This window comes from Tenrec ecaudatus, chromosome 4 (genome assembly GCF_050624435.1).
Source record: "Tenrec ecaudatus isolate mTenEca1 chromosome 4, mTenEca1.hap1, whole genome shotgun sequence".
Taxonomy (NCBI): domain Eukaryota; kingdom Metazoa; phylum Chordata; class Mammalia; order Afrosoricida; family Tenrecidae; genus Tenrec; species Tenrec ecaudatus.
The window spans coordinates 204,668,151-204,692,543 of record NC_134533.1 but is presented as its reverse complement, the minus strand read 5'-3'; the positions used below and the strand labels follow the sequence as shown (position 1 = coordinate 204,692,543).

General features: G+C 57.5%; 1 protein-coding gene and 1 pseudogene across 1 annotated transcript in view; both read right to left on the bottom strand.

The window, feature by feature from the left end:
• The window catches only part of DNAH1 (dynein axonemal heavy chain 1), a 61,104-nt gene extending 49,681 nt beyond the window's left edge, over positions 1–11,423 (bottom strand). The window contains exons 1-7 of the mRNA XM_075547925.1: positions 11,073–11,423; positions 9,490–9,562; positions 7,508–7,682; positions 6,835–6,991; positions 5,919–6,051; positions 3,108–3,269; positions 2,614–2,866 (exon numbers count right to left, since the gene is read on the bottom strand). Coding sequence (XP_075404040.1) covers positions 2,614–2,866; positions 3,108–3,269; positions 5,919–6,051; positions 6,835–6,991; positions 7,508–7,682; positions 9,490–9,562; positions 11,073–11,423 — 1,304 coding nt within the window. The remainder of the gene's footprint in view (positions 1–2,613; positions 2,867–3,107; positions 3,270–5,918; positions 6,052–6,834; positions 6,992–7,507; positions 7,683–9,489; positions 9,563–11,072) is intronic.
• Positions 11,424–22,404: 10,981 nt separating this feature from the next.
• LOC142447306 (large ribosomal subunit protein uL15 pseudogene) lies at positions 22,405–22,790 on the bottom strand (annotated as a pseudogene).
• Between the last annotated feature and the right edge of the window lie 1,603 nt (positions 22,791–24,393).

Here is a 24,393-nt window from a genome sequence, read left to right as displayed (position 1 = left end):
GAGACATTGTGAAACCTCACCCAAACAGGAGGCACAGGTGACAGATAAACAGAGTGAAAAATAAAGAAATAGACCCAGCGGCATATGGAAATGCAGGGTAGGTAAAAGGTGGCATCTCAAACCGAGTGGGGGCAGGAAATGGGGGCTTCAATAAATGCTGCTGTGGAGACAACTGGTTACTCATTTGGAAGAAGATGGTGGTAGTTACATCATCTGGTGTCAACTTAAAACTATTAAGAGTGAAAGGGTGGAGTCTAGCCTGACAATCAGGTTGCAGCTGATGACCTCATTTGGAGGCACAACAGATATAAACAGCTCCCTGGAGGCCAGACACAGACACTCCCTGTGAGGCATTGCTGTTGACAAGCCACGTAGAGCTAAGCTGATGGAGCCAGACCCTGGAGCTGGAGGAGCCACGTGGAGACCCTCACCAGCGATAAGATGCCACCACCGCTGCATCCACAAGACTTTCCACCCACTGACCTGTGAGCTTCCTGCATTTGGTGGCATTGCATGTGTTGTGTGAGTCTGAAGAGGAAATTACTGACTGGTATCGGACATATGGTCTAATATCGGACTTGTGGACTTGCTCTGGACTGGGCTGGGATGTTTTCTGAATGTGCAATTGCTCTTTTATATAAAACTCTTACACACATATGAATCTCCCTGGATGTGTTTCTCTAGTCTACCCGGACTAACACAAAGATAAACTGGGGGCTATTCCACACATCGCATAGAAGGATGAATCAGGGAATACAGATCTAGACAAATAAAACCATACAAATAGTAGGGTGTGTGTGTGTGGAAACCTTCTATGACTCCAAACTCAGATCAATAAAAGAAAACATTTCTAAAATCATCTCCATTAAAAATATTTTTCATCGTATGGCAAAGCCCGCCATGAACGAAGGGAAGGACACTGATTGGCCGAGAAAGTTTACACAACAAACATCACAGATGAAATCAGAGGTGAAGGACTGGGTAAGGCCCACTCGCCTGAGAGGCAAGGTCGGGCAAAGACACGAACAGAGCAGTCACCAAAGGCACAGAAATTCCCCTTCGTCACATGAAAAGAGGGTCTGCCTCACAAGCAGCATAAAACTGCCAGCACTCACAGAATACCAGGTCTGACCTTTCAGATCACAAAAGTTAAACAGCATGACAACCACCCAGTTGGCCAGGCTGTGGGAAGCCGGCAGGTGGCAAAAATGTACAACCCTGACAGACGGGAGTTTTTTAGGCAACACTTAAAAAATTGTTTTAACTATATATGTACTTATCTTTTGACCTAACAACCCCACTTCTAAGAATCTACCCCAAAGCTACACTCAACTGATATTAACATCATTCACTGTCATCAGGCCCGTGCCGACTGCCAGTGACCCTATACAGGACAGGGTAGAGCTGCCCCTGTGGGCTTCCCAGGCTGTAACTCTTTCTTTACGGGAGTAGAAAGCCTCATCTTTTTCCAGAAAGAGCGTTCAAACCAACGCACAAACCACTATGCACCTGGGCTCTTCTGTGTACTCTAGGACCAAGGAAATCAGCCAGCAGCAAGTTGTTCTTTTGGGAAGGAAGGAAGTAACAAATACCGTGTGTCAAGGCAAGACTGAGCCCTGGTGCTAGGAGCCAGTTTGATGCTGTTGGTGTGAACTCTGGACTTTTATCAGATGGGCCAACAGACACAGAAATAGACAAAATGTGAATGGAGCTTATATATCATGTGATCCCAAATCATAATGTAATAAGCTATATAAATCTGTATGTGCACATAAATACATGTCTCTGTCTAGAGAGGGAAAGCTATACTGGGCGTCATCTAGAAGTGTCTAGAGCAGTGGTTCTCAACCTTCCAAATGCCGTGACGCTTTCATACAGTTCCTCATGTTGTGGTGACCCCCCCCCCAACCATAACATTATTTTCGCTGCTATTTCATCACTGTAATTCCGCTAGTTATGAATCGGGCAACCCCAAAGGGGTCGCGACCCAGAGGTTGAGCACCGCGGGTCTAGAAGCAATGCATTCTGGGCAACAGTGGGCCCACTTCCCACTCCCAGGCGCTGGGTTCCTTGGAAAAATGGCTCGTTTCCAGGGAGCAGCAGGGAAAGTACCAGAGGAGCCTGGAGCGTCTTGCTCTGCCCCAAAGCCAACCAGAACCAAACTTCTCCGCAGACCCTGCAGCCCAGGGTAGAACCGCCCCGGGGTCTCCGAGGCTGTAGCTCTTTCCTCCCTGGGAAGGGCCAGGGGTTTCCAACAGCTGACCTCGCGGTCAGCAGCCTGACACATGACCCACTGTCGCGCCCGGGCTCCTGCAGAAAACCGGGCCTGCTCAAAAGGACTCAACCGGAAGCGGCCGCCACTGGTCACATCTGGGCTAATTCGAACATCGAAACGATTTTTAAGCAATGGTAACAGACGACCACCCTCTTAACAAACCTAGGAGTCCACACTGAAGATGAGGGGGCCTGGGGATGAGCCCGAACCCCCTCCGGGGCTCTACAGGTGCATAGAGCGAGGCGCTCGGGTGCCCCAGGCAGGCACTTCCGCCTCGCCGGAAGTGACGAAGGGGAGCGGGAGGCGGCGCCGCGTAGGGAAGGCCTGGCGGGACTCACAGGGGCCCTCTGCGCATGCGCGGCGTGCTCAGCGCCCAGTTCTGGATCCTCTTTAGGCTGGACTCGCTGAGCAGCCGCTCGCCGTCCGACGGCATGCAGTCCACGTACAGGTTGTACAGCAGCAGCGCCTCCGTGTTCTTGCGCAGAGCGTTGGCCTCAACCACGCGCCGCGTGAACACGCGGGGGTCCTCGGCGCAGAAGAGCAGCTGGACCCTCGGTATCCAGTACTGGCGGGCCAGGAGAGGCGGCCTCCCTGGAAGGGGGGGACGGGACACGGGGAGAAGGGACATGCTGCAGTGGACGAATGCGGCTGGAAGCAGCGCTGCCAGCTGCCCAGGGCTCCGAGGTCCCTGGCTCTCAGTGGCCAGGGACAGACGGCCACAGGTGACAGTCACTGGGCAGAGGAGGATCCGGATCCGAGCTGGCCGTTGGCCTCAGCACAGGCCAGGACGGCCCGAGTTGTAGGCCCTGCGGCTAGGACGGAGCGCGCGTACCTTCGCTGGTGATGCCCGCGTTCCGGATGGGCCGTCCCTTCTCGTCGCGCACTAAGCCATTATCGTCAGTCTTGTGCACCAGGTACAGCTTGGTTTCTTCGTCGTAGTCCAAGACGCCGACCTCGCACCAGCGGTACTCCAGCCTCCGACTCTTGGGGTCCTCTGAAAGGGGGCGTGTGTGTCCCACCAGTGCTTCCAGCCAAGAGGGCGAGGGGGTGCCAGGGAACTCCAGGGACAGGAGGTGGGTGCTGGGAGCTGGCCTCTCCTACTACCATGAGCCCTCTTTAGCATCTGCCAAGTCGGGGCCCTGCTTCCTCTCAGCTGAACTGGCCTCTGAGGTGGGCGGCTGAGGACCAGGACCAGCCCCCCCCCCATGTTTGTGCTTTCCGTCCCCCAGAATACACCGGCTGGTGGGGCTGGGACAGAAGGCATGAAGGCCCACAGGCAGCCCTGTCCAGGACCCCATTGTAAAAGTCATGGTGGCTGAGCTGGACCCTCTCCAGATGACCAAGGCCAGGATGAAGCCCACCCTGCTGGCTCCAATGGGCTTACCCTGGACCTCTGGGCCAACTTGACACCCCTCCCCACCCCCAGCCCAGCTCCTCAGGCCGGGAGTCTGCACCCTGGCCCCTTCTCTAGATCTTATCCACCCCCTACCCCTTGCTGATTATGCTCTAGCTGCAGGGCAGCTGAACCCGTGCCCTCCCAGTGTGCTGCTGCCTCTGGCTGTGCCATCTATGACCCTCCTCCCTCTGGTCACCTCCCTGCCCAGCTGGTCTCTCCTCAGAATCGTGCTTAAAACATTGCCCTGACTGAGGCACCGCTGACAGGCTCCCCAGCCTGTTCTCTCCCACGCTGTCTCCATTACTGTCTTAAAGTGCCCTCAGGCCTGTGTCATCCCACCCTCTCCCCCACTCGTGCCAGCACGTTGTGACCTAGTATCCTATGTCCTCCGTGCCTGGGATGTGCAGTAAGTGCTCACTGGATGCCAGGGGAAGAGGGAGGCCTCTGGGCATGGTTAGTCACCCAGCCTCCACGTGGGTAACCTCACCTCCTGCTGTCCTTTCTCCCTTCCCCAGTCTCAGGCTGACGTGGCTTTGGCTCATCTTAGAGCAAAAGATGCCACAGGAGCCCCAGCAGGAAACAAGCGGTTTCTGGCACAAACGATGCCTCCGCCACCCTCCCCGCAGGATCCCCAGTGCCCACTGTCCCCAGTGAGGTCCGTGGGAAGGTGGTGAGCAGGAGCCCCTCGGGAGGCTAAGGAGCGGTGCGTTAAGGTTAGTGCAGCCCCAAACCTCCTGACTTTATCAGCAGGAATTGGAGACCTGGGAACAATTGAGTTAAATTATTTTTGTAATTAAATCCGACATAAAGGAACATTCTGGGCTTCTTGTCTAGTTCGCAGAAATTGATTTCGACATTAACAGGCTTTAAATTGAAACAAAAATTTAGAGCTCGCTCAGTGGGTACCCTGCAGGGCCCCTGGGGGCTGAGCAGTCTCCAAACCCACCCGGCCTTCATAGTCCTGCCTTGCTGGAGGCCCGTGGCATTGTGTCTCCCATGGGGAAGGGAGCAGAGCAGTCCCCTGCCCTGCACGGGATCCCACATCCAGCTCCTTCTTAGAGGCCTCTTGGAAAACCACCCATGTGAGTCATGGTGGGAGCCTGGGTGCTCCCCTGGCACCGATCTCCAGAGCCAGCCTGGGGGGCCTTCCACAGCCCCCAAGGCAGACCCAGGGCCAAGGGATGAACCAGCAGACATGGACGGGACCGAGCTCCAGCCTGGCTGTCTAGGATCACTGAGGTGTGTGAGAACCTGTGCATTCCAGAGAGGGTGTGGGTGTGCTGTGTGTGGGAGCCCTAGTGGCATGTCAGGCAGGCATTGATGAGCTAACCTCAAGGTTGGCTGTTCAAACCCACCAGCAGCTCCACAGGAGGAAAACAAGGCTCTCTGTTCCCATAACGATTTACATCCTCAGAAATTATATGTGGCTGCTGTGAGTTGATTTGGCTCGATAGCAGTGGGTTTGGTGTGGGTATGTGTGCGTTTAAGTGTGTGGGGTGCTCTGTGTATGATGGTGAGTGACTGTGTATGCACATGTGACAGAGTACAGGTGTGAGTGTGATGGTAAGTGTGACTGTGACTGCAGGTGTGAGTGCAGTGGGGAGTGTGACTGTGTGCATGCATGTGACAGTGCAGGTATGTGTGATGGGGAGTATGGCTATATGCACGTTTGAGAGTGCAGTTGTGAGTGTGATGGTGAGTGTGACTGAGTGTGTCTGTATGTGTGTGCATGCACGTTTGACCGAGTGCAGGTATAAGTGTGCAATGATGTGTGATCAAGTGTGTCTGTGTGTGAGCATGCACATGTGACCGAGTGCGGTATGTGTGTTTGATGGTATGACTGAGTGTGTGTGTGTGTGCAGGGGTGTGTGTGTGTGTGTGTGTGCTCTCCGTGCAGAGGGAAAAGCCAGAGTCTGTGGAGGTGGCTGGACCAGTGGTGCATGCTGAGACAGAGGGACAGAGGGACTGGGACAGAGGCCTTGAGGCATGCCCTTGCCGAACTCCTACCTGGCTTGAATATTCCATTGAAGCGCGTGTAGTTTGTTTTTATAGATTATCAGCAAATCAACCATTTTTTACGACCCTGGACACCCTCTCACTGTCCCTCCCCAATTCCAGACAATGTCACACCAGGGCTGCATTTCCTGCCTGTGTGTGGCCTGTCTCCCCGCTGGGAGTCCCACCCCCCAGCTCCCCTGGTTGCCAGGACCTAGGGCAGCCCAGGAGTCCTGCCCTGGCCCTCCTCACCGTGCCCCAGGAGATCGTCGGTGGGCAGGAGGGCTTTTCCAGGGACAGGCTTCCTATCCTGAGACCCCGGCTCCAGGCCCATGCTAATCCACTCCTGGGGGGTGCGGCAGTCGAAATCCTCATTGTCGAAGACCTAAAGGAGGGACAGCAGGTGCGTGGGCAGAGACCTCCGCTGGTGGGAATGCCTGTAGGCCTGCGTAGGAGTATCCTGCCCAGACTGGCAGCTGCAGGCTGTGGACCAGCTGAGTCTTTCCTCTGTGTACACCGGGTCCCGCTGTGTCCAAACCAGGCCCTCCAGCAGGGTTCGGACAGAATGTCTGGGGTCTCTGAGAACAGAATGGAGCTCTCTCCCATGATGTCACCCAGGATGGGCCAGCTCAGGCCTGAGGAGGCGGTGTGCTGTGTCATGGAGACTGTGTCTACACACGGTGACCCTACGGGACAGCATGGCAGGGCCCCGCAAGGCTCCTGGGACTGCCAGTTGACAGGAGCAGGTCTCCCCAACCTTGCTCCTGCAGAGCAGGTTCAAACCAGGGACCTCTCAGTTAGTGGCCAAGCACTCAACCACCATGCCACTGGGGCCCTGGAGGGCAGGGGCAGCCCCCGGGCATTCAGCTTTCCCTGTGCACAGGGCCACCTGGCAGGAGGCCCTCGAGGGGCAGAAAGGACAGGCAGGGAGAGCGAGCATCCCCAGGGGGTGGAAGCCCCAGGGGCTGCGTGGGTGCTGCCACACCCAATCTCAGTGATCCCATGCAGGCCCTGGTCAGCGAAACCAGGCTGCATCTGGGGCCCTCGGGCAGGACAGAGGTCAGGCTACAGTCAGGGTGGGGGGTGGTGTGTGTGTGTCAAGAGCTTGAGATTGAGTGAGGGCCTTTCAGGTCCCCAGCCCACAGGTACCCTGGGAATCCAGACTCACCTTCAGCGGGAGGTAGACGGGAAAGAGAGGGTCGTGGCCCTGCTCGATAGTCTGGGGGTCTTCGGGGTCGGGGTGCCTGGGCATGAGCTTGTTGGAGTCCACACCCTGCTCCGCCAGCAGCTTCTCAATGTCTAGGCGCATGTACTGCCGCTTCCTCCTGGAGTGGGTGGGGAGGGGGTCCCCATGACCTCTCAGCCATTGGAAGTGCCTCTAGGGGTCTCAGCAAGGACCCAGGGGTGTGACCAGGGACTCCTCCAGGTGCGCGGGACACAGGAATAGTGTAGGGACCAGGACCCTGTCCTGCCCACAGCCCCACCCCCTGAAGTAAGCCAGCCTCCCGAACCCGCAGGGAGGGAACTCCTAGCAAGAAGAAAAGGAGCCAGGTTTTTTATCTAAACACACACACGTGCACACAAATACACATTCACACACTTACGTACACATACACATGTGTATACACACACATATACTTACAACACGTGCACACACATGCACACCCCCCATGGCAGCTACTGTCCAGGCCCAGGCCCAGGGCACAGACCATGTTAGTAAGCTGACGTGGCAGGTGCCCCTGATCGTCTACTGTCCCGTGCTCCCTGCCACTTCCACGGAGGTGGGTGGAGGCTGGCCCTCCCACACCCACCCACCCACCTGCCCTGCTGCTGGTCGGTACCTCTCAATCTCAATCTTGCGGGGGCACTGGCCGGGCAGCACCTGGAAGGGCACCTGCACCTTGGGCTCATAGGCCTGGAGCGGGAAGTCCGTCTGCGAGAGCTGCTGGGTGGTGGCCCCGATGCGCTGCTGCTCCACCTGCTGCTGGAAGTCTTCCGGGAGCTTGAAGGTGAGCACTGCAGGTGGAGGCAGAGGCCGGGCAAAGGGAGCGAGCTGTGGGCTCATGAGGCACGCTCAGCTCTGCCTGAGGCTGGGCGGCCCCAGGGAGAAGAAAGGTGTAGCACCAGGTGCCAAGTGGGGTCAAGCCTGCAGGGACATGGGCCTACAGAAGCACTCTGCTGGCCCCACTGGCCCTGCCCAGAACTGGAATGCTGGGCCCTTCTTGTACAGGCCACCTGGGACCCCAAAACCATTGGTCACTGGCTCAAGCCAGCTGCTGAAATAAACGTGCAGAAATGCTACCCTTGAGCAGGAAGGGTTCTGCCTTGCTCTCTGCGCCCCTGGAATGAGTCCCTGCCACCCCAAACCCACAGGCCATTTTGGGGTGTGAGGCATCCCGAGTACACCATGGAGCAGGGTCCCATAGACCCCTCGAGTCACAAAAGGGTGGCCCTCACACAGACAGCCAGGGCCTCTAGGCCCAGGTCTGGAGGGAGGGTGTGGGAGCAGATGGACACAGAGATGGAATGACCAGAGTCCCACTGTGCCCAGGGCTGAGACCTCCCAGAGCATGGGGTACACCCTGCAAAACCAGAAGTGGCCCAGGCAGGCTGGGGTGAGTGGGTCGCCCTGGCCACAGAGGTGAAAACATTTGGGATCAGACTTCAGAGGCGCTCCCTCGCTCCTGTTGCCCAGGATGCCCCAGCATCAGAAGGGCCTGGGGACTCCCTCTTTGAGCTCCAGACCCTCACTGAGGACAAGAGGCAGCTCTTAAACCCCACTGAGGGGGTGCCAGGCTAAGCAGGAACCCCCTGCCTCCTGCTGCTCAGGGAATGCTCAGCCCCTGACTACCTGCTCCGGGGCCTATGGGCCAGTGACCCCATTCTGCTCCCAGAACTGGGGGCTTCCCAGGGCCTGGCACTAAATCTTAAGGGCCAAGAAGGAGCTCTCAGGAGGAGAGCCACTCTTGGGGCCCCAGCTCCTGCTACATCTGCATGCTGAGTGGCCCGCTCAGGCATCCTTTATCCTGAAGGCAGTGGAGGGGCCGTCTGCTTGGGCAGCCCTGTGGGGTTCTCTGGCAGCGCATCCTCATGTTCAGGTGGGGTGGTGGTGCTGATGTGCCCACCCCCCACCATTCCCAACACCCCGAGGCGTAGGAGGGCCAGAGAGACTGGCGAGGCTTGGACCCGGAACCAGCAATTCAGACAGCAGCACACATGCAACATGGTGTCTCCTGGGCTTCACTGACCTCATGGCCCAGGGCCTCTACAGACTGAGCGTGATCAGTGTCGGCAAGGAGCCAGGGGCTAGAGAGAAGGGGTGGACAGCCGGGGACACAGGGCACCTGGGCCTGACTGAAGAGGGGCCAACCTAGCCGGGTGCCTGGCCACCGCTCAGGGCCCTTCAGACGGTTCCGTGCAGCTCCAGGAGGCTGCTCCCCTCCCCTCCCCTCTACTTTTGGGCATGGCCCCACAGCCTGCAGCCTGTCAGGGCCCCAACCGCCCACACTAGGCCCAGGACTCATCCCAGAAGCTGGAGAGGCCTCTTCTCCTTCAGTAACCTTCTGAGCACCCACCTGCTCGAGGCCCCAAAGACCAACAAACACAACCTGACCCCCTTCCCTTCAAGGTCAGGATCCAGGGGAGGCAGAGAACACACAGAAGTGCTCTGCCCTCCCAAAAGGGCTGGAGCAAATGGCCCTGGCCCTCAGCTGCCCCACCCACCACCATGGTGCCCTGAGACGCACCTCATAGGGCTCAGAGAGCAGGGCCCTGGCTGAGAAGAGACTGACTCCCTGAGGGACAAGCCCCTCCTGGTACTGACCTTTCGGGGTGTACTTGTCAAGGTCCGCCTGGTACAGGAGGCTCTGGTGGACGGAGGGGCCGCAGGACACATCCTGAAACCAAACCCAGACCCGCAGGGGTGTGAGCCCTGAGTGAGCGGAACAATCAGGGCCTGGGGGTGACTTGAGGTAGCGGGCTTCTCCGAAGTCCATTTGGGGCACCCCAAGAGCACGGGGCAGGGTGGCAGGCAGATGTGCACACTCTCACAATGCCTCACTCAAAGGCCAGAGACACCCAGGACCCACGCCACTCCAGTCCATGTTCGGGGCTGAGCCACAAGACAGATGTGGGACAAAGCCTACCTGTGGGTGTGTGGGGGTGGGCACCAGCCCTTCCCAAGGGCTGTTCTAGCAACCCCCGCCTGGAAACCTTCCTAAGGCTCTATGCACTCCCCGAGTCCTTGCAAAGCCTGTCCTTCCGCCCCATCCTCAAATCCCACCTTCTTCATACGTGGGCCCAACTCAACTCCCAGTCTTTGAACCTGTGTCCCCCTGTCTAGCACGCTGCTCAGCCCCTATCACACTCCAAAATGCACACTCATCTCTTACAACTCACCAGGAGGCCACCATAGCCAAAGAGCCCTTCCCAACCAGAGCCAGGGAGTCTTCCCCAAAGCCCCTGGTCTCCAGTACTCAGTGCCCGGTCTGGTACAGCAGGCAGACACTCAGTGATGAGTTGTTGAATGAATTGACAGACAGGCAGACAGATGGTCAGAAGGATGTACACAGGATAAATAAACAGATGGAAAGCAGATGAATGGATGTTGATATAAAGTGGATAGATGGATGGATACATTGATATAAAATGAATGCATGGATGGATAGATGTTGATATAAAGTGGATAGATATATCGATATCAATGAATGATGGATGGATAGAATGATATACGTGAATGGATGGATGGACGTTGATATAAAGTGGATAGATGGATGTTGATATAAAATGGATGGATGGATGGATATAAAATAGATGAATGGACATAATATGAATGGATAGATGGATGGATAGGTTGGTATAAGATGGATAGATTGATATAAATGAATGGATGGATAGACGGATATAAATGAATGGATGGATAGATAGATTGATATAAAATGAACAGATGGATGGATAAATATAAAATGAATAAATGGATGGATAGATTGATATAATGGATGGATGAATGAATTGATATAAATGGATAGATGGATATAAAATGAATGCATAGATGGATGGATAGGTTGATATCAATGAATGGATGGATAGATTGATATAAAATGGATGGATAGATTGATATAAAATGGATGGATGGATAGATAGATTGATATAAAATGAATGGATGAATAGATTGATATAAAATGGATAGATGGATGGATGGGTATAAAATGAATGGGCAGATGGATGGACAGGTCAATATAAAGTGGATGGGTGGACGGACAAAGAATGAAGAGGTGGGTGATGACTGGGGTGACTAGATGATAAAGTGGTGGATGAATAGTCGATGGCGGCTGGCTGGACACACAGACGAGTGTGTAGGACCCACATGCGGGGCTCAGACCTGGTGGGGAGCACTCCCACACTCACCCCTAGTTGATCCAGGGTCCCAGGGCTGAGGATGTCCGAGTAGAAGCCATGTTGCTTCATCAGTGGGTACTGCTTCTTAACCCCGGTCAGGGGCGACTTTCCAGGCTGCTCTTGGTCTAAGACCAGGGGTGTGACTAGGGGCGTGGGTACAAAAGGAGCTTCGAGGTCAAGCTCAGCGGAAGGCCTCCTGGGCACATTGTCTGACCCCAGGAGAATCTTCCCCAGGTTGGACTCGACGCCAGTGTGCGTCTTCCCAGAACTCTCTTCTGGGGCAGCACACGTGCCCAGGGAGCACGCTGGGCCCTCCAGGCTTCTCTTGGGGCTGAAGCGCTTTTTCTTCGGCAGATCCATGCTGCTTCCCGGGGCGGGGCGGTATCCCAGCCACAGCTCCTGGGAGAAAGGAGACCAGCATTGGGGTCGGGGCAGGGAGGGGCGGCGCAGGCGGGCTCCCATTTTCTTTTGCTAAGGTTCTTTTAGACATTTTTCTAACTGAAATGTGTACTGAGAGATAGCTTGCTTTTGTGTACCAGGTATAGGTGCACCTGGTTCCCTCCTCCTCCACCACAACCCCCCCCCCCCCCGTTCCCTTTCAGGAAACACTCTCTGGGCACAACGTGCTTTGCCACAGCCAAAGCAACAAGGTTTGGCCAGAATCCACTCTGTCCACAGTGAGCGCCCCCTGTAAACTGCTGTCGTGGCAGTGGTGGGCAAGCCTGCATCCTAGAAGGGCATCAGCTGGACCCTCTGCACACTGGGACAGGCCTGGCCCCTGCCCTAGAGCCTCTCCATGCTGGGGTTTCATGAGCCACCACCTCCACGGGTGCCCATGGGGCCTGCTGGCACTGGTCTGTGGGGCAGGATGGGCAGCAGGCCTGGCTGGAGCAGAGCCATCCAGCAGTGCCAAGGCAGCTAGCAGCTGCTGAGCCCACTTCTAAGAAGGGGCTGGTGAGCTGGCAGGGCCACTTGAAGGGCAGATGAGGCTCTGGCAGGAAGCCCTTCCCACAGCCCCCAGGTCCACAACATCTCACCAACCAGGCCTCCCCAGCTGGAAACGGTTTCCTGAATCCACACCGTGTGGCCAACCACCTCCCAGGCAGGTGTTGATGACCTGTCTAACAGTGGCTGGACCTTAAAGCCAGAGCACCTTAAAGGGCGGGACTCAACCCATCCTGGCTGAGAATCCTCGAAGGAACCCAGCCAGCAGCCTGAGCATCAGAGTCCACACCAGGACTGGGCCAGAATCGGGTGTGTGGCAGAGGTTCCGTAGAGGTGATGGATGTAGAGGGATGGAGAAAGTCCCAGGATCCACAGTGTTTCTGGGGACCGCGGGGACCCTGGGTTTGCTGCCTCTGTAAGGGTTCTCCTCAGAAACAGGCTGGCAGTGGGGGCGGCACCAAGTGTGTGTGTCCCAGGGAGGAAGGTGTGAGAGGGTGCTGGAATTAGAGTTCTCTCCCTCCCCCTGGCCACTCACGCCCTACTCTGGACATGTGTTGCCAGTCTGCGCAGAAGTCACAGCAGACAGACAGACAGACCTCTGCTTCCCGTCAGCCCCACTCACTGCTGACAGGAAGGGCCTGGGTTCCCACAAAGCCTCTGCCTGTCACTGAGCATGCTGCCTTGCTTGGGTGAGGGAGCTGGCCAGTGAGGAGGCAGGGGTGGGCCTGCAGCAGGTGGGGTACATCCTGGCAGGTGGGGTGTGTGGGATATATCCTGGCAGGTAGAGTGGGGTATAACCTGGCACACACACCATGCCATCTCATTGAATCCTTGGTGATGGGAAAAGTTTCTCAGAAGCAAGAAAAACGTAACTCGGGGAGGTTATGGGCCCCCCCTCCCCACCCCCCCACCCCCATCAGTCTGTCTCGGTCAGGCCTTACCTGCAAGGTTGTTTCTAAGTGCGCCCTACCCTCCCGCCAGCCAGGGCTAGTGGGGTGGGGAAGGGGGTGGATGGACCGGCCGCTTGAACGAAGGATCGGGGTTCACTCAGACCCGCGGGCCAGCAAGATGGCCTCTCCTCCGTGTTGGCCCGTTGTGCCGTTCAGAGACCCCCTGCCTGCCCTCACTCACCAACCTACCGCTCACAGCGCTGGGGACTGCGTCTGCAGCAGGGCCGCTGCGTCTCTAGGGAGAGACGCTGGAGCCGTTGCTAGGGGGCGGAACCATCCGCACGCCGGGGGCGAGGCTTCGGTGCTCGCGCCGCCCTAGTCTGCCCTCCACCCCCAACTGTGGGGCTAGGGTCCTCCCCGCCCCCCCCCCCAGCCTGCTTGCCCAAAGTCCCACCCTGAACGCACCGTGGAGCACTCCTGGGGGAGCCCAGGGCCGAGAGTGGGGCCGCTTGGGGCGGCACCGCCCACCCCACCCCCACCCCCAGTTCTTAGACCCAAACTCCATCACCCCATCCCCTGCTTCCCCTTCCGGAGCCAAAGACACAAAGCGCCGGGGCCCTGTGAGGATTCTGAGCAGCCTGGATTGGTTTTGAACCGTGCTATGTAAATTATCTCGTTGGAGACATTTGCAAAGTGGCAGTTCATCCTGCTCCTGCCGCTGGACAGATGTGGACAGGTGTGATGATATATTCAATTTTCAGTCAGCCGACCTCACATGCAGCCACTACCTCTCTGCCAGTGGCGGCTGTGGTAGTGGGTTACAGGTCGGGGTGCTAACCCCAAGGTCACCAGTTCGAAACCACGGGGTGCTCCTCTGCAGGAAGGTGAGGCTATCTGCGTCTGTAAAGATTTACAGTCTCGGAAACCCACAGGGTCAGCTCGACACTGCCCTACAGGGACACTCCGTCGCCATTCAGCTGCATTGTAGCTCTCTGTGCCGGGGGACCTCAGATGTACCTTGTAAGAGGAAAAGGTAGGATGGCAAACCAAGAGAAACACAACTAAACACGCCACCCCAGGATCCCCGAGAATCAGACCCCATTTTCCTGTACAGCCAAGTCATGTCATTCTTGTGATCGGCACGTTGGCGGGTTAGTTGCTGCCTGCAGATAGTGGAGCGGACAGCTGCTGTGTGCCAGGCATGTGGTAACAGTGACAGTAAGGAGCAGCCGCTGAGGCTGCTTCTGGGTGAGCAGCCCCCTTGTGGGATCTGGTTCCCGGGTCTGCAGGGGCAGGGGCAGGGTTTCATGGGGTGTCCCTGTTCATTGGCCTCAAAAGGCGCTTCTGCTCTGCCTCCTCACTTGTGCAGAATCGGGGGTCTCACCGGCTTGAGAGCTTCCCTCCCCCCCCCACACTGTTGGTCTCTGTGCACTCGGAGGAGCAGAGGGACAGGGGTCTGGGGGGAGGGGGAATGGGACGTAGAGCATGTGCCTCAGTGTCCCCTTGCCTTGAGATTGGAACTGAGAGGAGCAAGCAGTCTCCGCTTTCTCCGACAGAGCAGCTGGTGGGTCTGAACCGCTGACCTGGCCGTCAGTTAGTGACCCAGTGCTCACCCCCCTGGAATTCTGGGTCTGTCAAAGTTCCTTTTGGGGCAGTCTGACTCCACAGACCTGGCACGGGTTGTGTGCCCGCACTGGGCACAGCTGTCCAAAGAGTGGGCATACCCATCTCAGTTGCCATGGTAACACCAGTCGGTGGTGGGATGTCAGAGATGAAAGGGGCAGAGTGACACTCCTGGAACGTTGCCAAGACAACACAGTCGATTGGTGACACCACAGGGGCCAGGGCTGCTGGACAGGAGGAGGCCTGACTCACACAGTATATGCAGACCCTCCCCCACATGGCAGCGCCACCTCACCCCTCCACAGACGGGGCATAACCCACTCTCTCCCTGCCTGGCAGGGGACCGTGAGCCAGTCTCTGCTCTTGTGGTCTTGAGCTGAAAGGAGGGTGTCTCGGAGACCAGCAGGCTAGCCTTGCTCCTGCTGAAATACAGAACCTGAGAGCCTAGGGCACTCCCACTCCCACCCTGAGTTCTCCCTGCAAAAGAAGATGCCAGGGGCCTGGATAGACAGGCCTACAGGGTCCTGTGGCCCAGGAGGCCTGTGTCTGGGGGCTGGCAGTCCTGGCTCCCCGACCCTGCATCCCTCTGCTGGCAGCACAGGGGCAGCCAGCACTGCTTCCCTAGCTGTGGAGATAAAGGCCCGAGCGAATGGGCAATGGCCAGGGGGCTGCAAGATGCCAGCTGGAACGGAGGGGAACAGGCATCGGGACAGGGTGGCTGGAGCTTCCCCCACCCCCTGGGCCCCCGGGGTCTCCCCCTGGTTTACGAGGTGGGGCACTGAGCTGCTGCCAAGAGAACCGGAGTTGCAGGCACAGGGCGTGTCAGGGTGGAGACTGAGTGAGGCCCAGGGTGTAGCCCCCAGTGCTGGCCACCCGAGGTCTCCCTTGACCCTTCCCTTCCCTATCATTGGTCAACGGGACCCAGCAGCTCTGACCAGTATCTCCTTGGATCCATAAAAATCAACCAAAGCTGAACCAAAGTCACGGCCATGGAGTTCACTGACTCACAGGGACTACACAGATGAGGTCCCTCCTGGGACGGGGACTCTTGCTGTACAGGAAGGGGCTGCCTCATCTTTCCCCGGCAGAGCTCTGACCTCTCTGTCAGCAGCCCTGTGCATCACTGCCCTGCTGCCAGGGCTCTGAACAGAGGCGAAGATGTGTGATCTCCTGGCAGCCACGTGGCCAGCCTCCCAGATCTGGAGGAGGACTATGTTTGAGGCAGGAGATGTGGATGGGAATTCCTTGTGGGGGGCTGGAGGGTCAGAAGGACTGGCCCAGGAAGGAGTCTTCCTCGGGGCCCTGTCGCCCCCCCGGCCATTCATCTCTCCTCACCTGGAGCCTCCCAGCTGCAGCCACCTGCCTCTTCCTGCTTCTTGACCACCTCCCAGCCCCAGCTCAGGCCACACCTACTCAGAAAGCCCTCCCTGACTGCCTCGCCCCCAGAACACTGTTAACCGACCATGCGATGGCTCCTCAGTGTCCCCCAGTGCAGGGTAGCCCTGACTAACCCAGCTGTCCAGGGGGGACCTTCAGGAAATGACAACTGGCCCCCAAGATCGTGGCTGCTGCCACCGCTCAGCCCCACGGACCCACAGCCTGAGAACCCAGAACATGCCTTGAGATGGGGCCGTGGATACTGAGGCTCTACCCCCAAGGGGCACTCTGGATGGGCCCACCACCTGCTGGGTGAAGCTCCAGGGACCGGTCCCCAAGACAGTGACAGCTCCCCAGGATGTCTCGGGTGGGACCCAGCAGCTCCTGCTCTGAATTAGGATATTGGAGCTGGAACCCTGGCCCTTTGTCAGTCCCCCAGGGTCCACGGAGCCGGGCTAGCCTCATGCCAGCTTCAGCTTCCTATCTCCACCCTGGGACCCGCCCCATACCTTGTGCCAACTCTCCAGGAAGCCTGGTGTGCACAGGCTCCGCTGGGCCTCCTCCCCCCTAGAACTGGCTGCTCTGGGACCAGCCCCTGACATTCTGACCTTTCACCCTTCCTTAGAAAGATGAACTTCAGGTGACCAGACATCCGCTTTGGGCAGGACAGTCCCAATTTTTAACAATTTTCCCCGTGTCCCACGGCATTTTTAAAAAGTTCCGATTTTTGATAAGAATGCACGACAAGCTAGGGTATAAGGTTTTCGGCTGCCAGGTGGCTATTTCGCCAGGATATGAGTTTTATCAATGGTGTCCCGCTTTACCAATGTTAAAATCTGGTCACCTTCTTGGGGGAAGTAGGGAGGGAGGGGGATAAATGAGTAGCTGATATTAAGGGCTCAAGTAGAAAGCAAATGTTTTGAGAATGATGATGGCAACAAACGTACAAATGTGCTTGACACAATGGATAGATGTATGGATTGGGATAAGAATTGTATGAGTGCCCAATAAAATGATTTAAAAACAAAGATGGGTCTTTCTACTCCTGTAAAGAGTTACCATCTCCCAAACCCACAGGGGGCTCTACCTGTCCCACAGTGTCGCTGTGCATTGGCATCGACTCGATGACGTTGAGCTGAGTGGAGAGAGGGCCAAGGTCAGGGACAAGAGGCTTGGCTTCTTGCTGGGGAAGTCCCTTCCCTTACAAGGCCTCCGTGTTTCCACCTGCAGAGTAGAAGCACAAGCCTCAGCCAGCCCACAGCCGGGCCACCTGTGCACAGTGTTTGGAAAGCCACCGAGAAGGGGTTCCAGTTCCAGCTACCTTCGTCCTGGAGAAAACACTGCCCTCCCCGGCCCCTGGGAAGGAGGGGCCATGTGAGAAGCCCCTCAGTGCTCAGCGAGGACAAGCCTGCTGCCCACGAGTCAGAGACCCAGCCGTCCACAGGGCTTCCAAGGCTGCCGGTCATCTCAATGGAAGCCAGCCGCCTCATCTTTTGGCTGGTGGATTCAAACCTTCGACCTTGGGGTCAGCAGCTGAGATAGTTACGGTTTATTGTGCCAACCTGGCCGATAAACACATGTGGGGTTAATTGAAGGGGGGAGGGATAAATGGCTCAGTAGCTTCGCCTTTCTAGTTCTCGGGTTTCTTGCTTTCTGATGGTCAGAGCAGGGTGCAGCTGCCTTAGCCAGTTCTTTGCTTCAACTGGCAAGTCTCACTTCCTGTGAGACATCCCCTATGAGAAGTCACATGGACCTACCCTGATGCAACCCTGGGTGCTGGAGCAGCCCTGTTGGAGACCCCTGCCAGTGCTGAGATGCTTACACATTCACTGATTCAGCTTACCTTCTGCAGTCGGCGTCATTGTGTGTTTTGTAGATCAGTGTTGGACATATGGGCTAATGTTGGACTTGTGGGATTGGAAAGCACTGGGTTGGGATGTTTTCTTGATGTGCACTCACCCTTTACAGAAAACTCTCATACGTAAGAGTTTCGATGGATCTGTTTCCTAGTCTATCCAGACAAACACAGCAGTCAAGTGCTGAATCGTGGTGCCACTAGGACTCCGTCAACAGGAATGGGCTTTTCTGCACTGTTGGGGGGGGGGGGGTGTCGGTCTGAACTGATACCTCTCCGGGGAAGGGGCTTGTCCATGCTTATGGCAGGTGGCAGGGGAGTCTGGGCACCAGCAGGGTGGCAGAGCGGCCAGCACTTGAGCCACCAGACAAAGCCCAGTTGTCCTGGGAATCCAGTCAGAAGGGGAAGGGGCATCTGCCAGGGGCCCCCTTCCCTCTGTCCTACCTTCATTCCCCCAATGGTGAGGGAGGCCTGGGGTATCAGGGAGCCCGGCAGGCAGACCTCCCTTACAGGCTGCAGAACCCAGCAGCTCCCAAGACCTCAGTTTCTCCATCTGTTTATGGAAAGACCTGCCAATCAGATCAACAGAAACTCCCCCGCCCTGCACACCCCCAAAAGACCTCCTCCAACAGCAGCCACTCCCCTTGCCCACTGGCCTCAAGAGCAGAGACCCCTGCCCAGCTTCCCCCTCTTCCCCTGGGGGCCTGGAGAGCGAGACTCAACACCCCCCTTCCCAACCTGGCCCCTGCCTGCCTGCCCCTGGAAATCTGTAACCAAAGGGGATCTGGCCTTTGGAAACTGACACTGGGCACACGAAGGTGTAGAGTCTGGGGCGCTGGTGTGGAGGCCTTGTCCTGGGCACCCCCACTGCTGGTCAGCCTGAGCTGGCCCCTGCCCAAAGCTCACTCTGCCCTCACAGCCCTTCCTGGCCAGATCTCAGAGCAGGCTGCTGGGCCGGGGGCTGAAGAGTAGATGGGAGGGGGGCTGAAGAGTAGGTGGGAGGGGGGGCGTAGGTGTCCGGAGAATGGGGCCACTAGGGGAGGCCAGGGAGCAGGTGCGACCTTGGAGGGGGCGAGGGTGTCCTTGTGTGCTGGACCATGGTGGGCCTGAGCCAGGAGGGGTCTCCCAGCAGCCTCTGGGCCACCCTGGCTCCTGCTCAGAGATTGTCCAGATGCCTGGACTCAGGCATAGAGCCAGGCCCCTCCCCCAGGTCCCAGCAGCCCCACCAGGTTACCATGACAACCAGCACGTTCATCCCGGTCCCTTTGTCTGGTCATGGTCCAGCTCTTGTGACCAACAGTGATGTTAAGATGTGGGGGTAGTGGGGAAGGGAAGGTGCTTGCCCAAGGACAGCCCGGCTGGGGCAGAGGTGCAGCTCTACAGTGGCAATATGTGGGGCTGGGGGAAGGCCGAAGCAAACCAGGGTCCAGAGAGCCAGGCTGTCCTGGCCACCATCCCTGCAGCCGCCTCTCCTGGCTGCCAGCCACTTCCTCAGAGCTGGATCTGTGGACCTGAGGGGACCTGGACTCCAGGATCTCCCGTCCCCTCCCCAGGCCTCACTGCCCCATCTGTGAGTGGACGGCCCCTCCCCCCAGCACACTGGGGCTCTGGGAGACTGAAAAGCATGAACAGCCTGGAAGAGTGGGAACCCCCCCGGCAGAGCGGAGCAAAGCTGAACCCGTCCTAGATGGCACCCCAAGTGAGCAGAGCCAGGCCTCTGGAAGGACCCCAGACAATGGAACTAACGCTGGTGATGGACGGGGTCTGGCAACCTGCCCTGCCCCCTCCCAAAGGCACCCCCACTGCTCTGGCTCCCACCCGCATGGTGCTCCCAGCCCCTCCAGTGGTCAGGAGGCCTGGGGTCCCCAGGATCTGGAGAGAATGAGGTCTGCTGCCCCTTCTGGTCCTCAGGGCCCCCCTGATACCAGTCTGACTTCCATCCAGGACCCCCAGAGCAAAAGCTGAGGACACACTAGGCAGGGTGGGGCGTGGGCAGGGGACGCAGATGGCAACTCCATTCCCCCTCCCTCCCCGGTGTTCCTGCTGACCTCTGAGGCCGCCGGCACCCCCCGACAATGATCTGCACAAGGATAGGGATCCAGGGTGAGTTTCCGTGGGATGGGGGTCTACAAGCCTTCCAAGGGTCGGGGGCCATGCAGAGCCGGTAGGTCCAGCACAGACCCTCAGTACCGGGGTTGCATCACAGACAGGACAGGGCCAGTCACACCACCACTGCCCTGAGACAGACCACCCAGTTAGGGTGGTCAGACATCCCGCCCCGCTCAGCCACCATGGGGTCCCCTTGAGTGAGCACCCACTATGGAGCACAGGGCCCAGGCGGCCCGGAGCGGGGCTGCTGCTCTGCTGAAGGGAATGCTGAGGTTGGGGCAAGAGCGGGCTACCTCTCAGTGAGGCCCTGGGACCCCAGCAAGCATCGCTCCTCTCCCTGGGGACCCCTCTGCATCTGTGTTGGACGACAGAGAGAGGGGCCCCGGTCGGGTCTCCTGCCTGAAGCCAGCAGGCAGCAGGGAGCCCTGGGCCCAGCCTGAACCCGCAGCACTGGACAGCCTGCTCCAGGGGGAGGGCCGAGTTGTCTTCTGCGGTCACTCGGTCTTTCTGGCTTTGCAACCAGGTAGGGAGCCCTGAGGTGCCTTCAAGCCGAGGCGTTGGCGAAGATGACCGACTGTCCCCCAGATGATGGTGTGCCCCAGATGATGGTCCTGAGAGCAGACACCGCCTTCTGAGAAACATCAGCAGTGCTTTCCCCACCAGGGAGGACGCACACGGAGACTTTGGCCACCCCAGGTGTCTTGGGCAAGGCCTGAACAGACACAGGATGGGAGACGGGGCGAGGCAGAAGGTGGGGCAAACACAGAATGGCCTGGGTCCGGGGCCGGGGCTGCCCAGGAGGCAGGGAGCTCTCTGTCATGGGAGGCATGTAAAGGGACCCTGCACACACGGGCACCGGCACGTGGGCATCAGGACAGAACTGGAGTGCCCCTCTGTGCTGAGCACGAGAGACTCCATCGAGTCTGTCCCAGCCCCAGGGACAGAGGAGCCACATCTCCCGGGAGAGGTCAGGGGACGTGGGTGTGTGTGTGGGGGGTCACTACCCCCCCAACACGATCCTCCCACCGCTCGGCTCCCCGGGCTGGTGCCCACCCTTCATGAGACGTCTATCTCCGTGAGGAAGTCCGGGGAGCAGACGTGTGGGCACAAGGCTGGAAGTGAGTTCCTCCCATGTTGCCTCTGCCCTGGCCACTTCCCTTACCGCCCGCTCATCCCAGCCCCATCCAGAGCCCACCCCACGCCCACAGCCTCCCTGGAGGCCTCATCCCACCCCCTTACACCCAGCCAGTGACCTGGGCCCCATCCGCCCTCCAGTCTGTCCACACCTACCAGATCCACCCGCAGGACCCTGGCCGCCCAACAGCACGGCTGAGACCCTGTGGACCCCTGACCTCTCGGTCTCCCATTGGACACACTTGCTCATGCTGCCCTCGGGCCAGAGGGAGGCCTGGGATTCCCGGCAGGGAGCGTGGTGTGCTGTTGCCCCACAGCCTCCGCGGGGCTCCCCACCCCGCTCTGCCCAGAGCACACCGTGCTCTCGTCCCCTGGGCTGAGCACTTCTGTGTTCCCACAGGGAGAGACACAGACAGACAGACAGAGAGCGAGACCGAAACAGAGAGACAGAGAGGCAGAGGTAGAGACAGAGACAGAGATAGACTGAGAGAGGTAGACAGAGACAAAAAGACAGAGAAACACAGACACACAGACAGAAACAGGGAGAGACAGAGACTGAGAGAGACAGAAAGAGACTGAGAGAAAGAGAGAGCAAGACAGGGAGTGACAGGGAGAGAGAGAGGGTGCTCCAGCTGAGGGTGACCCGCATGAGGCAGAGGGAGACGTTGCTCTGTGGGTGGGTGGTCCCTGGCCTGCGTGGCTGCTTCTCACACCCCCTCCCCTCCCCTCCCCTCCCCCTGGACTCCTTGGCAGACCTCCAGGCCTCAGAGGCAGCCCCTGCCTGGCCACCACCACTTCTGCTGCCACGAAGATGCAATTACTGCAAACAGCAGCCATTGCACTGGAGCTGCACCATCCACACCTGGAACTAATTAAGTTAATTAGGCCTTAATGAGCTGCACTGGTCGGAAGGCCTATTTTTACTTAATTATCCCGTAATGTGCTTGGCATCGAAGAGTGAGGAGCAAGGAATGAAGGGCCTGGGAGACAGCGCTGATGGTGGCGGCGGCTGCGTGTGTGTGCGCGCGTGGAACGGGAATGGAGCGGAGGGTCCCTGCGCCACACTGGGCTGTGTTGAGGGCATGCAGACATGGGTGGCCTGGTCGGCTTTTGCATTCAAAGACCCCTGATGGGGAAAGACAGGAGCTCAGAGTCACGCCCCCCACTCTCTCCACTAGGGAGGCCAAGGCCCAGAGAGGGAAGGGATCTGGCTGAGGACACACAGCTAGCTGGTGTGACGGGCGGCACTCAGAGGGAACACTTGGAGCTACGACGGGTCCCAGCAGAAGGGCGGGGTGGGAAGAAGACCACTAGGAACATCTTCCACCTCTGGTGGGACCATGACTTCCAGAAGCCAAGTTTTCTATCACCTTAATCTTCTCCTCAGCTCTTCTGATGAATTTGGCCTTTAGATGACGGGCTGCTTTGGAAGCTGACCCTTGCCCAGAACTGTGTAGTAGCCCGATCGCACCACATCAGTGATGGGAGCAGCTCCAGTCTTATTTTTGGCAGCATTTACCCTGGTCTGCTCACTGCTCAAGGTCCACAGTTTACTGAGGTTCACAGTTGGGCAGAAGTTCTGGTTCCTCTTCAAGTGGTAATGTTGCATACCGACTTTTCCAAAGTAACCTGGATGGTATTTGTCTAAGTCAATCCTGTGATGATGCAAGCCGCCGGCATTGCCCCGGCCTCCTGGGCGCTTCCTGTGCTTCCCGATGCGGCTGTGGCCGTGGCTCACGTGGCCCCTCAGTTTCCGGGTCTTCCTCAGTCTGGAGGGCATGTCGGCGGCCGCGACGAAAGACCTCTCCTGACTTTCTAGAGCCATGGAGATTGGCTGGACCACTGAAACGACTGCCAGGAGACCATTTTCAAATCTCAAACCAATCCTGGGTCAGTCTGGGGACTTTAGAGAAATGACTCCACAGAAAACTCACATATGAGAGAGTTTTATATAAAGGTTAAGTGCACATCAAGAAAACATCCCAACCCAGTGCTGCCCAAGCCCACAAGTCCAACATTAACCCATATGTCCAACACCAATCCACAATGTCCTCCTCCATCTCACAAAACACACACAATGATGCCGACTGCAGGAGGAAAGCCGAGTCAGTGAGCGTGTAAGCATCTCAGCACTGGCAGGGGTCTCCCCACGGCTGCTCCAGCACCCAGGGCTGCATCGGGGTAGGTCCATGCAGCTTCTCCTCAGGGATGTCTTCGAGGAAGTGAGCCTTGCAAGCTGAAGCAGGGAACCGCTAAGGCAGCTGCACCCTGGTCCAACCATCAGAAAGCCAGAGACCCGAGAACTAGAAAGGCGAGGCTTGCAGAGCCATTTCTCCCTCCGCCCTTCAATTAGCCCTCCTTCCTCCTCCTCACTGACCCTCTGCTTCACTGAGCATGACCGCCCTTCTCCAGGGAATGGCCTTTCCTGACAATATGTCCAACCATGAGAGATGAGGGCTCACCACCCTCCATGCTGGCTGCTCTGGTGTTCTTCCCCAACCCAACGCCATCCTTCAGATTCTGGCTCTTTCTGAATCGGCGTCAGCTTTCCTACACACACGAGGCCACTGCAGGCTTCAAGGTAGGGGTCAGGCACACCTCCGTCTTCAACGCGGCATCCCTGCTCGACACGTTAGAGACGTCTTGTGCAGCAGACTTACCCAATGCGATGTATTGTTTGATTTCGTTCTTTTTCAGTCATCGTTTTATTGGGGGAATCTTACAAATCTTAAGACAATCCATCATTCAACTGTATGAACACACTTGTGCGTGTGTTGCTATCAGCATTTCCAAATCAGCTTCTTTCTACTTGAGCCCTTGGTCTCAGCTCCTCTTTTCCCACCTCCCTTCCTCGTGAATCCATCAGTTATATATTATTGCTGCTATTTCGTGTCTTACACTGTCCGTTGTCTCCCTTTGCCCACATTTATGTTATTTGTTTCCCTGGGGTGGTGGGCTATCTATCCAACCTTGCGTGCCCCCTCTTTCTCCCTCTCCACCCCCCCTGCCCCCTATCATCTCCCTCCCCTCATGATATCGCTACTCCCACTACTGTTCCTGAGGTTTTATCTGTCCTGAATTCCATGTGTCAAGAGCTCTTATCTGTACAAACATGTGTACTCCAGGCTAGCTGGATTTGTAAGGTAGAGCTGGCTCGCAGGGGCGGGGGAGGGGGAAGCATGCAGGAACTAGAGGAATGATGTGTGCTTTGTCGGTGCTGGTTGAATCATCCCTTCCTTGTAACCCTTCTGTGGGGGGATGTCTGTCTACAAGATGGGCTTTGGATCTCCATTCCAACCTCCCTCATTCACATTGATATAATTGTTTGGGATCTTTTGATATCTGATAGCTGACCCCATTAACACCTTACGATCACACAGGCTGGTGTGCTTCTTCT